Here is a 16,275-nt window from a genome sequence, read left to right on the forward strand (position 1 = left end):
CTCTGGATTTTAACAGCAAAATTCCTCCGGGTGTTGCCAAGCCCCGTGTCAATGCAGTGGCTGAACAACTGCAAAGCTGCATTTTAAGTCAGCCATAGGCAAGTGGCTTAGAGTCTGCTGAAAGCTGAATTAGGGAACTTACAGGGTGAGACTTGGTTCGTCCCTCTTCAAGAGCCTCACTAGCAGCATATCTCTAAAAGCAGAGAAGCCAACTTCTCTAGAACCCCCAATAACTGGGAGAAATTCACCTTAAGGAACGTCTTAAGTCACAGCCCTCCTTGTAGAAACGATGGGAGGAGGCTGGCAGAGAGCTTAGGAGGGACTATATGATACTGCAGTGTGTCAGAACACCACCAAATAAAGGGCAGTGAACAAAAGTTTTGCTCCCAAACCCCTACTATTAAAGAGCCAAGCAAATATAATGCAACCAAGTCCTAAAGCAACTTCTAGGCTCTGTGCCAACACCAACTTGGTAAGTATAAAGATAATTACATGATTTGCTAGGGGTATTGCTTAGCAGTTCATTCAAAAGCCACAGCAAATACCCCTGAGAACATGGCGAGTTAAGTGGTTTTGCTTGAGCCTTAAGTGGAATAGGTAGCCAGAATGCCCAGCAGTTCCCACCTCCAGAGCCAGCTGCAAGTAAACTATGGTCCACCTTCCCCCAGCTATGGGTGATAGTGCTATGACATGCTGTCAAGTTTGCCCTCGAGCCACATTGCCTCTGCTGTTGGACATAAGTCCTGTTTAAAAGATTTGCCAAGGATTGCTTTCCCAAAGGTGCTACAGTGTCACTAAGCCACCAAAGAAAGCAATCCTAGAGAAAGACCATGGAATCACAAAATATGCTGTGCTGGAAGGGACCCATCAGGATCATCGAGTCCAACTCCTAGCCCTGTGTGGGACACCCCAACAATCCCACCATGTGCCTGAGAGCATTGTCTAAAAACTTCTTGAACTCAGGCATGTTGAACTCCAAAGGCGCATCTGGTTAGGTATCTCATTCTTTCCGTATGGACTTTGTCCTGTCTTGCCCCTCTCCCCCATAATTTACCCCACTGTTAAAGAGTAGCCCAGAATCTCCAATCTATAATATTAGTGATATTTGCTCTGCTTTACTGAGTCTGTTCTGATTTTTCCATACAGAAAAGCGGTGATAAAATTTCAGTGTCTCTCCATTTCATGGGATAAGCACAGGGCATCTATTCTTTTCATGTGGAAAAGTCTATCAGTTTCCCAAACTCATTTTGAAAAAGGCAGCCTGTTTTAGAAAAACATTGCTATAGTGGCTTAATGCATTGCTAGGAAGCCTTCTTCCCAGACCCTGGCTGCTAGTCCATAGCAGAGCAAAATATTAGGAAATCAGCAGAAGGAAGGACTGTGATAAATGCAAGATTTGTTGATGAGTACCAGCTTGATCCTAAATCAGGCTTTTTTTGTTAAACGAGGGACTGGGTATTAGGAAAAAAACCCCAACAAAACAAAACCAAAAAAAACCACAACCAAGAACCTGGATACACTCATGAGAACAGAAATTAAATGCTAAGGAAGTAATCAGACAGCACAGCTCTCTGGGAGCTTTAGGCAGCAGGCTATTTTTAGTCATGTTTCCTAACTGGAATGCGGAGGGGAGAGGGAGAAGCCGTGACACCAGGATTTTTTGAAGCATCTGTGGAGCTTTTCTCTTCTACAGTGCAGCAACTGTTTTCAAAGACAGCCTCAGTTTCCATGGGCTTCCTCAGGCACAGATGGATCTCAGCCAGGGCAAATGCTCACCCTGCACTCAGGAGCAACACTGCAAAGTGGCCGAGCTCTGCCAGGGGGACCACAGCTCAGGGCACCCAGCCAGGGTCAGGGATGGCTCGCTGCATGATGGACCTGCATGGACCTGCTCACTCCAGTCATACCGTGAGCCAGGTAAGGCAGAGGAGCACAAGGAGAGACTGGCTGTACAGCCCACCATGCATAAGCTCCATTCCAAAATCAGGCCTCGATGTAAGGCAGGGAAATGCCATCATTAATGTGTAACGCAGAACAAGTCAGTAATCCACAAATGGGGACAGTCAGAAGAGGCCAGTGCATTCAAAAAATAATGATGATAAATGTCACTCTGCTCCCTCTCAGACTAATAACTTACAGAATATCTTTTCTCAGTAGTACCCATGGCCCTCTTATTCACCAGTACCATATAAGAAAAGAGTGTGGGACCATATATGTAATGCATAGGAAGAAATAATGAGACAAAAATGTGCCATCAAGTTTTGTCAGCAAACAGAAAAGCAAAGTCGCTAGACCTCAAGAGCATGTATTTTAGCACCAGCACTCCCCCCTATTCAGACACAAGGCTAATGAGGGCTGTTGGAGAAGCAAAGGGTGATGTTTCATAAAGGAAACAAATGTGGTACTTCATGACTTCTGGTTTATGGACTGCATCATTCTCTGGGCAGACTTCATCTTATGCTGTTGGTTCTGTTTTGGACAAATTTCAGGACATTGGAAAAGCCAGATCCAGGAGTTGTCTGTATGGAACAGCCCAGCACGATCTCCCCTGAGCATCTCAGTTTGGGTCCATTTGAACAATGCTATTTATGTTTCACCAATACTATGGACGTTTTGTTCTGTGGCAGCTCAAAAAGGGACAGAAATCACTAAAGAAAATTAAAAAAAAAAAAAAAAGAGGAAGAAGAAAGAAAAAGAGTCAGCATGTGCATTTTAACAAGTCTATTAATAACTGACACCCATGGTGCCACCTTCTGCGGATATAATCATTGCTAAGCACGTGCTCCTGAGGTGGTTAGAAATCCACACTGAAGTCTTGACCACTCTGTTCTTTTTCCCCTTTGAAGTTTACTTGCTCTCTGTCTCCTTCCAGATCACCCAGTTCTCTTTGGCTGCTTATTCCCTCAGCCTAAATATTCAGACTGGCTGCAGAAACAGAAGACGGAAGCCAGAGTCAGCAGTTGCTGCCTTATGTTTAGTTTAATTGGTACTACTTAGTTCCATATTCAGAACAAGCTTATTTTCTCAATTGAAAGACAGAAGACAATTATAGAGAGTGTAACCTTGCACTTGAATTTCAGCCACATTTAAAAACATCAGAGGCAAATGAAAGTTCCAGTGAAAACACCTGGACAGGGAACTAGCTTTCATTCAGCTGCCTGCACTGGTGTAGGTGCAAAAGTATAATACGAAGACCAGTTTCTTTGCAGATTGCCCCAAACTGAAGGCCAAATCCTGACACCTGCTGAGCCTAAACTCCAACTGAAACCTTAAGAGCTTGTCCCTACCAAGAATTCAGAACAACTAAAGACCAAATCCCCAGACATGAACTTTCATAACATTGCTATTCTCACATCTGACTCACAGTAGGAAACAAATAGCCAAACGTAAAAATTAGTCAGTGCAATAAATAAACTCAGATCCCTAAAAGAGGTTAAAGCCCACAGAAATTTGGGATTGCTTAATTTCTATGAGGCAGACACAAGTAAGATGTCTCAAACTTTTCTTCTGCACCTTAGTTAAGCTCCTCCAGAAGGACTGAAGAGTGTGAAGTTGGGAATTTTATTTAAAGCCTTCACTCTCCACATATATCTGCTCCCAGAAGGCAGCCAAATGCCACAACGTTCTCATCCGGAATAAAAGTTGATTTTGGCATCCTCAGTCAGAGGATACCCCTCACAAGTGAGAGAAAGTATGCCTTCCTTCACAGATGACCACATTACTTCAAGGTGTATGTAGTCTGACTCTTGTAATGTTGCCAGGTGCTCTCTTGCATGCTGGGTGCTGACTATTCCAAATGGATTCAGAGGGAAGTTATCTTAAATTAAAACTGTGTTCAGTGATAATAAACAAGTGTTGTTTATTAAAAAATAAAACATCCTCAAAATACTTTCAGACGCATATATACACACACATAGACACTATTGCTTTAGTATTTTTGACTTATAATCTTAGAAATTAACTGTTTTAAATTACAGAATCGCGTATCAGCAAAGTCATGCTTCAGCAGTAACATTTATTACATTTTATGTAAATTTGAAGATGATTGAAATAGTAAACCAGGCTTCAATAGAAACAAAATTATTTTTAAAATATATGTTCTAATTAGAGGAAATAATCTTAGAAGGTTAAAAATGAATGTGTTATAAGTTGAATAATATTGGAGAAAAAAAAATTGACAAAGGAAACAGACTCATATTGTTCTTTGAGTTACCTCAAGGGATGAATTTGCATTTCCCTAGTATACTACATATGTAATTATTACTCATTGCTCTGACTCCAGACATAACCCAAACTAGTACCTTGATTACTTGAAACAAGTTAATTTAATGTTGCAGAAATGCCAATTGCTCATTTATTTTGTTGTTCTTGATTTCATTGGGATTCTTAAGAGAAAGGAATGTGGGGTTGAATCACTAAATGCTGTTAAAAATGTAACATTTTAGAGTAGTTTAAGAAAAAGAAAGCAAGATCTCTACCATGTGCTTCTATTGAAAGGTCTCATTTTGCCTGTGCATGATGTACTAGAGATACTCAGGAACTCCACTCTGAGGCTGATGGCAAGAGCCCAAGCAAGCCTGCACCTACAGCCAGTGACAAGTGTTTGCATCTATTTGTGCTGTTCCATGAGAATCCTTCACTGGATTGCCACATCCCCAAAGAACTCACCCCAGTGTATGTGCTAAGCATGTGCTAAGGTGATCAGACAACATCAAGTCTGAAAAGGAAAACATTATTATAATGGTTTTATAAAAACCTGAGATGAATCCTTGATGGAGATCCAGTGCAGAAAATCTCACAGACTGTCAGGCTGAGGCTGACGTTGATGGGGCACGTGGGAAAGAATTCAGTGCATTGGCTGCAAAAACTCCGATGTGAACACAGCTTCTGCATAGTCCTCACAAACATCCTGCAACTCTGCTGCCACATCACACAGGGCTTGTTCTGTCAGTTGCTCTGCAAGACTAAGGGAGAGGGAGGGCAAAATAAAAGAAGGAAAAGGTTCAGAACGTCAGATTTCAAATTCCAGTCATTCATGCCATTGATATCAATGCTCTGTGCCAACTGATGTTGTGCCACTAATTTATGCAGTTCTGAAAGAACAGGGCTAGCAAAGTTCAAATTCAGCCTCTATTTCCATGCTTTCTTTGGGTTGGAATTTGCAAGACCCAAAGGTAGGTTTTGAAATATAAGTTATTATAAATATATAAATATATATATATAAAATATATAAATATATAAATTATTATATATTAATATATAAATTATTTCTAGGCATTTGTAGGTAATTACTCAAGAAAAGTGGAAGGAAATTATAACCAATTATGTAATTTAGTTGCTAAACCTTTTACTGAGCAATCAAAACACTTACTCTAGCTTCAGTGCAAAGGTGTGTATTTTGGCTTATGTTGCCCTGCTTGCTTAGTAGACATTCAGCCTGAGAAACAATTTTTCTTTGCCAGGAAGTGAACAGCAGAAAGGCTGTAGTTTACTGTTTCTTCACATCTTCTATTTGTGCTAAGGGATGGATACTCTACTCCAATATCCTTTTGTCTTATCCAAAGACCTTCAAAATCCATGAACACTGAGTACCAGTGGAGAAATAGTCTGAGAGCCAACTGCTTCTGGCTTTCAGTTTGGAATTGAAATGGTCCCTCCCCCCTCATCTCCTGAGTGAGAATGGAAATACCTGTCAATAGCTGATACATTCACTTCCAAACCACAAAGATAGTTCATATACCTCTCAGCAATCTGCCATGGATCAAAACTGCCCACCACCTCATGGGAAATAAGCTTTAAATGATGCTTGTATCTGCTGTTATAATCCAAGATGCTCTGGAGCACATCGCTTGGCACAGAGAGAGACACAGAATACGCTTTCTGTAGAGAATTCAGAGGCAAGGGCTGCAGAATGTCATCTCCAGTCTGCAATTTCTCCTCTGCTTCTTTGTTTTCATCAATATCACTGGAAATATGAAATAATCATCACGACAGGACAAAATTTTTAAGTCTCTTTTTGAAGAGTCAGTGTAATGAAGTCACATAGATCTTACGCACCACAGTTTACTGTAGGGCCAAATATTCCACTTACATGCTGTCAAAAGGTTTTTCAAATAGAATGTCTGTTTCTAGCTCTGTGTGTCCAGTTAATTTGGTTATCTGAACTGGATGAGGAGATGTAAGTTTTTTAGCTGTTGATGCCATTTGTTGTTCTAGAAGGAAGAAAATACTATTTTAAATTGGTTTTTTGAAAGAGGAAAAACTACATCTACTGCAGGTTAAGTCCTCACAAAGACTTTTGTTTCTTTTAAGGGGAAGTCCTTCAGGTAAGTAAAGTATTCAAAGTAAGAAAAAACAAATTCAGCTCAGTGTATTAACAATTAGCAATTTAGAAATGCTACCTTTAGTATAAATCATTTGTGCTGCCAGTGGGTAATTCTAGCAGAGAGATAGAAAATGCCACTGTAAAAATAGCACAGTCTATTAAACTTAGTGGTACATCCAAGATATGGAAAAAGAATCCATAGATTTGGGGTAAATCTTCACCAGTTTTACTGTGAGATTTTCCAACTTGTGTTAAACAACACAGTTTCAGTAAAGTTGTGTGTGATCCGATACCTTGGAAAATCAATGTAGCTTCACTGTGCTACTCAATCAAACCATAGGATAAAGAAAAGGAATGCTGATAAAGTATTGATTTTAGAATTACATCTTAGAAACTGTCCTCTGAAAGAAGCACCTATGGTAAAAAATGTGTCTGAGTGGTGCTATTTGATCACACATAATCCAATGACCTTGATTTCAAAACACCTGAATTTAAACCTACAGATTATAGGGAAACCAACCTGTACTAAAGAAGACAATTACCCGTTTTGTCTTCCTGGGCCCAAAACTGGGAGTCACTGTACACAATCTGGGTGACTCTCCTGCGGACAGCCTCCTGGTACATCTGGAGTGGAACACACAACATCAATCAATCACCCATGTATCTGGCAGCTCAGCTGCACTGATTATGACTCAATAGGAAAGCAAGTAATGATCCTCCTTGGGCAAAGCAGGCTTATTTTGGCTGGTAACAAAACATAGAAAAGGGTTGGGTGATTGAAACACAGATATTTCTCTTATTCAAAATGCCATACTTGAATACAAAACTAACTGCCAGTCCCATGGGAGCTCTTCAGATTTCAGACCAACAGCCCTTAGCCAAACAACTGACGGGCCCTCAAGCTGCTCCTGCCTCACCAACAGTGAATCCAAATGGGTGCTCCAGTGCCTCAGGGACAAGGACACTGCAGGATGTCAGCTTCATACTTCCAACTGATGAACAGATCTCTACAAGTAAATGGCACTAAACTGAGTAGTTCTAAGTCATAATAAATTTCAGAGAGCAGGAAGGTCAAAATGGAACTCAAACCAGAAACTATGAAAAAACTGATTGAAGAAAAATTTTTAAGAAAGCTATATATGAGAAAGCTCAAGTCAACTAAACAATAACCTTATGAATATTTATATAGAAAGATGAATAAATAAAGGCACAGATAACCATGTATTTGTCTGATGTCTCCATATTGCCCTGTGAAATACTTTGGATTGCCAGAGCGTATTTCCTCAAGATGGTCATGCTACTGGAATACTGAGATTCTATAGTTTAAAACAAGGGAAAAATTCAAATTAATATTCAAATACTTTCCAATCTGCTAGACAATCAACATAATCACCATACTGATTCTCCTATTCACATCCAATGATTTAAGCCACAAAGTTTTGAGATGGGATGCAAACTCAGGTCTGCTAACTTTACAGCAACAGATTCATCAAACGCTCTGCTTCTGCTCTTACACTGTGTTTTCTGGAAGCACAAACTCCAGCCAGGTCTTTGATCTCAGACACTGATCCAGTCAGACCTTGCTTCATTTAAGAATGTAGATACTTATAAATATTATAATTTATGGACAGTAAGTAAGAAATTGGCACTAATGAGACCAACCAAGACAGAAAATCTTACTTCAATTTCTTCCATTCTTTGCAACATTGACTCCAGGCTATGAGTGTCAGCCACAAGCAGGGCCTCAGTCTGGAGTCTCTCATGCTGATCCATGCTCCACAGTTCCTGAGCAGTATCTTCCAAAAGGTCATCCAATAGCTTTTCACTCAGAACATCTGCATTTGTTGCAACCTGCTACTTAAAAAAACAAACCCCAAAAACAAATACCACAGAAAACAAAAAGACACAAAGCCAATAAAGAAAGAAAGAAAAAAAACCCGAACCAAAACAAAAGCAACTTGCATTAAGTTGAAAAAAACCTGTCTGTTGCCCCTTTGTAAATGTTTGACAGCTCTCAAGGCATCATTCACCCCGTGGCAGGACCTTGCCTGTACTACCTGTGTCCTGTCTAACGGAGGCTCTGACCACTCCTGTACCTCCTTCCCATCTTTGTCTGCACAATGGGCTGGAGAAATAGTTTGTGACCTGCACAAAGAAGAAGAAATGACAATGCCATTCTGAAACCTAGTATGACAATATTAATTTAAAACACCAACTACATAAATGTATTTTTAGGGGGACTTTTGGGAGTGGGGAGAAGCTCGTATTAGATCTCACACCCATTATGATATTTTTCAAAGTAAGTCATTATCTTAACTTTTCTATTTTTTCCATTTCTCCTCTGCAAAGGTCAGTTAGAACTTTCACTCCTCTAGAATTTTTTGCTTCAAGCCTTGCTAGTCTTCAAAAATAGCGCAGTAGCATAGAGAGTTACAAAATGTACATTCTAACAACCGAAGAATGAAGTAGTGTGATTTCCAGCATCAGTTTGGAAGAGTTACAAGAAACTTTAGAGAAAAAATTAATAGAGTTTAAGACCATATAAGCCAGAAAATTCTGTTGAGAATGAGGGATCTTGAATCATGTTTCTGCTGTTGGCAAACGGGAACTACATGGCTATCCACAAATACTGTCCAGAGAAATGAGCTCCTCATCTTACCATGCACACTGCCTAGTACAGATACAGTATCTGGTTCTCCTGCTTCAAATGCTACAAACACCAGTCCCAAATCAACCTAAATTTGGACACCCCTGTCTCCAAATTAAGTAAATTTGGAGTAAACAAACCTGCACTTTATTATTGTCTGGGACAAATACATGTATCTTGTCCTTCTGGAACAGGGAGATAATATTTTACCTTCTCAAAGCAGTGCTGGGAATACCCACTCCACCTCCTGTGTTTTGTCACTGCCCTGCCTTGCACAGTTTGGCTTTGACTCCCAGGCAGTAACTCAGGCAAAAGACTAAAGCTCTGGCTCTTCCCAGGCTTTAGGGAATGAGGCTGCTCTGGGCCAAATGGGAAAGCAGAGCAGCTATCTGACAGCAAGCTGTGCTGTGCCACTGGCCCCCCTGGACTGAAGCCAGGCCAACTCTATCCCAGTTACTAGCACAGATCCAGAAGCATTTCCACTGGGAAGCAGGGTACAGATGGCTGCCAGGGGACTGCAAACATACCGCTTAGGTGAACCAGACCGAGGCGGAGCCTTTGAAGGCATGCAGGGCATTTTGCTCTCCTTAACAGGTCGTTTGTTCTCTTTTAGTTGGAAAGCTATAGTTGGCTCTCGAAATCGGGCACGCTTTCCTGGAGGGTGTACCCATCTTGACTTTAAAGATTTCAGCATTCCCTTAAAATTAACATGATCACATTGAAAACACATATTCCAGTTGTTGAATTTTTAAAGTCTTTTGCATTCTGCTTCAGACTTTGTCTTGAAATTACACCTGCTAGCTTTGCTGCAGTTGACGTATGTGAAGGTTTTACAAGTGCTTTAAAGGGAAGTACAGCTGTGCCTGAACAGAACATATGCTTAATCCTGCAACTATTATTTTTGCAAACAGTTCCAACTTTTCCAGTGTTGCTCTTCATGGGGAAAAAACTTATTTTTGATTTTTCAGAATTAGAATCTATGCTAACTATTAATAAATCCAAATAGGTTTCCAAGGTAACATTGTATTCAGCCACAAAACAATAATATTCCCACATTTGTATTTGTTACAAGGTCATTTAGACTTGTCCCCTCAATATGAATTATTGAAATGCTTAACCTTCCTGCCCATGATCCTCACTGATCCACAGGGATAGGAAGCAGTAAAAGTTACATAAGCATACATCTATGTTACTGTGTCAGATTTGATTTTCCTAGTTAAAAGTGATACTCTGAGGAAGGAATAAAAGAAAAATACACTTATTTGCAAAATCTAGCCCTAGTCTTTTAAGAATTGTTTTGTTTGTACTATGGAGCTTCTTTCTGTTTGCAAGGACTTAGCAGAAACCAGAACCTGTATAGTGAAGTTTTATCACTCCTGTTATCAATTAAGTAAGCCTTAGTAACTTATATTCTCCTACTAACATTAGCACATTAGTGCTGAGTGCATTTTTTGTGACAGAGGATGACCATAGGAGGAAAATACTTCAGCTTTAATTTCAAATTGAATAAAACATGTTAATTTCAAACATGAAACTAGTTTCAGTGAGCATTTTCCTTACTAATTCTGTTGTTGTTTCTAGTTGTATAGTGTATTTCCAAGGAACAGTAAACACTATTTTCGAAAAACATTTGCTAAAATAGTCATAACCACTAGAAATAACAGACAGGGTTTATCCCCCTGTATCTCCTATCTCATAATGGCAATATTGTGAGCAAGTGCAAAGCTTTGACAGTGTCTTATATTATACAACAAATCCCAGAGCACAAGTAGAAGACAGCATAAATGATTTATCACTTCCATACCTGTGGTTTTGCAGGCAGTGACACATCTTTCTTCCTCAAAGCACCACTTTCAAGGACAGACTCTTTTTTTACAGCTCTAGCTCTCACCAGTGCAACTGTGCTCCCTTGCAAAGTGGCATTTCTCTCTGGAATAGGTGGGCCACTTTTTTCTTGGTATTTATTGTGCAATATATGAGCACAACTGTTTGCCTGTTGAACTGCTGAAATATTTGCAACATGTCAGTGTTTATCTGTATCAAAAATAACACATAAACTTTTAATTGTAAGTTGAAAGGGGCAAGAATTGTCTTTGTTTCTACATTTGATACCTCTGTTATGCTAGGTATACCGAATCATGAACTTTAAGCTCCACCGTAATTTTACAAAAATCAAAGACAAAAAGAAAATTTCTAGCCTTGTATTTCCTGACAAGTATTAAAGAAATTGTCTTTCTTCCATTGTTTTGATGAACAGGAAGGTTTGGGGTTTATGGTCATATACATATTTATATGTATAGAGATATTTGAAAATATACATATATATGCAACTCATGGGAAAGCCTTTTGGTAGCAATTGCCATATGAACTCCAGGCAGTGATAACAAAACATCCCCGTTTAGGCAGCAAGACACATGGAAATCATTAGATGTTTATATACTGTCTCCCAGGACTGCCAGAGATGAATTTGGCATATGGAATTCTTGCTACCTGGGGGTAGTAAAGAATACTTACTGTTCTAGTAAAAACTAGCCTGAGGTATGAGAAAATCACCACAAAGAAGAAAAACAGTTAATATAGACTATATAATAATGTAGGAACTTACAGTGGCTTTCATGAGCTGCCAAAATACTGCAGGTAAATTTATCTCACAACAGGTTGAGAAAGAATAAAGCTCCTTTTCTTTCAAAGTAAAAGAACAATATAGAAAGCCAACTCCAAACAGTTGCATGGCAAGATAGTGGAGAAAACCCCCAAGTCTTCAGCTTAACCATCAGTTAATGTGTCTCTAGGTACAAAACTGTGACTGTTGTGCAAAAGACACTGACAGTAATGAACTGGCCAGGAGAAAACAGCCACTGCTCCCAGAAGTAGAGAAATTGTACCAACCAAGGGAATTCTGAGCCAAGGCTACAGAATACCTTTTCAGTGTGAACAGTTAAACAATCACAGCCTGGTTTTTGTTAAGATTGATTTGCTAACATCTGACCAACTTCTGACCAACAATACCATACTAAAAAATGGAACTGCACATGGCGAGCTAGGTGATAAAAATGTATTTAGTAATTCAAAATACAAACCAGTCAAGAGACTACCAGCACATGGAGGTTTTTTAGACTCTTGTCCAAGCTGTCCCTTTAAGGGGACAGGTTTGTTTTCTCCTTTTGGAGACAGAAGGTGCTTTCTGGCTGGAAATGTCTCAGTCTTCCTTGGAGATTTGGCCTGAGAAGCTGAAATACATTTCTTCACTGTTTTTGGTGTTTGCTTGTTTTCCAGCAGTGAATTCAGATCCTGCACCAAATATTTAAGAGTTTTAATTACTCTCTCAGCAAATCTGATGTAATGAAAAGCAAATTCAAGAGAGTCTAAGCAGTTGGAGCTTTTTTGGTCTGGTTTTGTTTTGGTTTTCTTTTTCTGACAGTGATTATTCCTGATAGCTTGTTCATGTAGAAGCTTTTTCATATTATTAACTTAAATCTTACTAAAAAGGCTTACATTTTTGTATTTACAACTGACTCCAGCAAACCATTTGCTTACAGAAGGTTCAAAAAAATTGAACACAAGGGCTACAGACCAACAAAACCCCCATAGTCACATGATTATGGTAATACAGACACTTCTTCCAATGCTATCTTCAAACTTAAACAACTACTTCCTTTCCCATTCCCAGGCAGTTAGCACTATTACTGTTCTCATAAGCAGTTCATAACAGTAAAATTAAAAACACAGCTCTTACAGTTTTAACAGTATTTTAAGGAAAGTATCTTATGGCTCTGGTATTGCTTTTTTTTACTTATGCAGCAGGCAACATGAATCAGAACTTTTCTATGATAACAATGACAATGATGTATAAGCCATCAGATATCACTAAAAACGATATTTGAAGGGCACGGAGCTAACTAAATCTTGTACCCACAACTTTATCTTCTGCCTGGACAATTCTACACCTACCACCATATGAGATCCTCAGGTGCTCATCACTGACACTGATGACTAAAGCATGCATCCAAAGTAATAAACACATAATGCACACCAATTTATAAAATTAATTCTCTCAATCCTGAAAATGACAAATGAATTAGAAACTGATGCTTTGTTACCAGTCCTCATTCTACCAGGACAGCCAAGAAAGATAGGAACAGCAATCAATAAGACCAGCAGCAGGTAGTTTCTGTGTTTAGGATGCACCTCTCTTTTACGCCACCATTACTTAGGAACATTAGAAGTACATTTTTACATTAGAAAATATGGCCTTTAAAAAAACAAAAACAAAACCAATAATATATTCTGCCATTTCATGAACACAATCTCATATTTCACTACATCTTTCCTGCCTTAGCAAAAACAAATGTCATTTTCCTACCTCAACTTGCAGCAAAATATCTATGATAACGTCAGAAATGGAAGAATCTCCTTCTACTTTGGCAGAGCATAGAGACAGTTGTCGAACAAGACTGCCCAGTTCCTTGTAGTGGGCAGGAATCTGCTCATCTGTTTGATCTGCAAACTGACTGGCAAATGCCTGCAGGGTTCGTACAGCTCCTCTGTGTGCTGCTGCCAACCTGGATACTGCTCGGGACTGGAGAAATGAAAAACAAATAAATGCTTTAATAACTATAGTTTCTATGAATACAATCAAACCCAGTAATCTAGAAAACTCTGTCAATAAGTCACTTACAGCGTGAAGGATAATTACATCTTACCTTTTTAGTATGTTTGATTGTATGAGGACTCAGTTTTTCTATATCATCCTGAATTTCTTTTACCTGTTTATCAAGAAAGCAGATGGAGAGGAGCGAAATCAGTCAGAATTAATTCCATGTCTATAAATGAACAATAGATTTTCACTGTAGCATCTGAGCGAAAGTCCAGATTTTCCAACACTGATGCTCACCTCTCTGTCCAGCCATGAGGGAAATTAGTCACACCATTCAGATCTAAACTATGGAAGTTCAGAGATAACCTGATTGAATTTCTCTTGTTTCAGTTAGTGTCTGTGAAATTTATCACAACAAACTAAGCTACTACACATCCCAGTTTAAAATGATGGCTCCTACCTGTTGCTGGAGCACATACAGCATCCGAGCTGACCGTGCAGCTTGTTGTTGTCTCCTAATGCAAAGTCGCTGCTTGTTTTCAGGATCAAGTTCTCTATCTCTCCCTAAAAAGCATAGAATATAAAGTTTTATATCTTAATTTAACCCGTGAAAATCCCAATTAAGCCATGACAACAGACATAACTTAGTAATAAGCCTCTTCCATGCAAAACCAAACCACATATTTGTGGGGGTTCCTTTAACAGTAATGCAAGTTAGTTATTATAAACTCTACATTCTGTTTCTGTTTAGAATTTGATGAAACAGTCTCATACAATATAGCTCATTAGTTATTTAAAAAAACATGTGACCCCTTAGTTTTATGACAAAGTTGCAGATAAAGCACTCAAAATTTGGAATGGTTAAACCTCCTGCCAGTTATTACAAAAGAACCAATTGCTTAAGCTGGCTAGCTATTCTATCTTTTATCTATTTTTCAAAAAAACAGATGGTTCTAAAAAATCCAGACATAAATACAAATTCTACCCCAACCCAAAAAATGGGGGGGAAAATCAACAAACTAGTGTACATTTATATAACATAATTACTGTTCCGTCTTACACCTTTTTTAATAATTTCTTCGATTTTCTGGACATAGCTCCTCAATTCTTTCTGCAGACGCTGGACTTCCTGCGTATTTTTATGTTCTTTTTTATTTAAATTTGGCTTGGGGTCTGGTCCTGTGTCATGGGTGGGTGGAGAGTCCAAAACAGCTGGTGATGCCTTTCCCTCCTTAACTACGCAGAGATAAGTGTTTGCATCAGAGCTGGCAGACTCCCCTTGGGAAGGCTGGTCAAGCCTCTGCTGACATCTCAAGCGAGACTGAGACTTCAGGGCATTTTTATTTTCTCGACTTACAAATACTTCAGTCTTCTGCTGTTGTGATTTTTGAGTCCACCATGGTTTACTGACCACATCTCCAAATTCCCGCTGTTTCACTTGTTCTTGGAGACGTCTTTGTTTGATGTCCCTTTTTGCCAGCTGAACAGCTAATTTCAGTCTCTCTTCAGATACCACTGAGAACATCCCAGAGCTTTTCAGGCTGGGGTCCTCACTTCCAACTAGATTGGATGCCTTCAGTTTTTCTATTATAATTGGACGAGGGTGAGAGAATCTGAGAGCCAAGTTCTCTGGAACTGCAGGAACATTTCTATTAAACTGGAGCTGTTCAAAGTGCAAAAAGACCCTGATGTTATACAGAACACTATACACAGATGATGCAACTCTGTCATGATGGCACTGTTTAGGATTTGTGCTGAACACAGTGCTAACAGCACACCAATGTTTTCATTCTTGCTAAGCAGTGCTCACACAGGTGAAGGCCTTTTCTGCTCCTCGCCTGCTCACCAGTGAGTAGCCTGGGGGTGGGCAACAAACTAGAAAGGGAACAACTGGATGGCTGACCCCATCTGACAAAACGGATATTCCACACCCTGTGGCATCATGCGCAGCATAAAAGCTGCACGGAAGAAGGAGGAAGGGGAGACTGGTGACATTTGTCTTCCTAAGTCACTGTCAACATGTGCTGAAGTCATGGAAATGGCTGAACACCTGCCTGCTGATGGGATGTAGATAATGAATTCCTTATTCTGCTTTGTTTGTGCATAAAAACAGGAAAGCATTTGCTTTCCCTGTTAAACTGCCTTTGTTGCAACCCATAACTTTTCACACTTTTTGCTTTCCAGTTCTCTTCCCCTCCCAACTGGGAGAGAGTGAGCAAGTGGCTGCATGCTCAGCTGCCTACAGGGACTGAACCACAACAGACAATTAAGAATAATTATAGTTTTTGACCTCTCCCCTTACAAAAGGACGGTGTCAAGATTATGTGTGACAGCATGAGGAAAGCTAGTATGACACTCCCTGCTGGGCTGTCTCACAAAGTGGGTCAGAATCATCTTTCTGTTACAATCACAAAGGAAACCAATACAGCATCGCTGCAGAAGGCGAATGGTACCTGTGCTTGTAAAGCCTTAGCTTCATTCCCGTATCGCTGGGTGCTCAATGCAAACGCATCATCAGGCACTGCTGTCTTGCTCGGCCCCATCGCATTGGCTTGAGAGCAAACCCCGTTGCTGCCCCTTGCTTGTGATCCCAGCTGTGAATGCGAGAACAATAAACAGTTATTTCAGACTTGCAGAAGCAATCCCGGGTCTGATGTGAGTAACAGAGGGAGAACCAGCCCGAGGAGCCGCGGAGAGGAGATAGGG

The 16,275-nt window shown here is 39.8% G+C and overlaps 2 protein-coding genes across 3 annotated transcripts in view; both read right to left on the reverse strand.

The window, feature by feature from the left end:
- The window catches only part of PITPNM3 (PITPNM family member 3), a 61,147-nt gene extending 56,303 nt beyond the window's left edge, over nucleotides 1-4,844 (reverse strand). The window contains exon 1 of the mRNA XM_017730895.1: nucleotides 4,757-4,844. The gene's annotated coding sequence lies outside the window, so the exon portion shown is untranslated. The remainder of the gene's footprint in view (nucleotides 1-4,756) is intronic.
- Nucleotides 3,835-16,269, reverse strand: KIAA0753 (KIAA0753 ortholog). Of its 2 annotated transcripts, none has more exons than XM_017730902.1 (14): nucleotides 16,023-16,269; nucleotides 14,632-15,232; nucleotides 14,030-14,133; nucleotides 13,676-13,738; nucleotides 13,336-13,551; nucleotides 12,053-12,263; nucleotides 10,777-10,973; nucleotides 9,500-9,669; nucleotides 8,383-8,470; nucleotides 8,006-8,179; nucleotides 6,868-6,949; nucleotides 6,092-6,212; nucleotides 5,741-5,965; nucleotides 3,835-4,964 (listed from the first exon to the last, which is right to left on the reverse strand). In XM_017730902.1, the coding sequence occupies exons 1-14, from the start codon at nucleotides 16,110-16,112 to the stop codon at nucleotides 4,847-4,849; spliced, it is 2,460 nt and encodes an 819-aa protein (XP_017586391.1). In that variant the 5' UTR covers nucleotides 16,113-16,269; the 3' UTR covers nucleotides 3,835-4,846. The 2 variants fall into 2 exon arrangements, with proteins under 2 accessions (XP_017586391.1, XP_017586390.1); XM_017730901.1 differs by having other exon boundaries at nucleotides 10,777-10,976.
- Between the last annotated feature and the right edge of the window lie 6 nt (nucleotides 16,270-16,275).

The sequence above is a fragment of the Corvus brachyrhynchos genome, unplaced genomic scaffold (genome assembly GCF_000691975.1).
Source record: "Corvus brachyrhynchos isolate BGI_N302 unplaced genomic scaffold, ASM69197v1 scaffold283, whole genome shotgun sequence".
NCBI lineage: Eukaryota > Metazoa > Chordata > Aves > Passeriformes > Corvidae > Corvus > Corvus brachyrhynchos.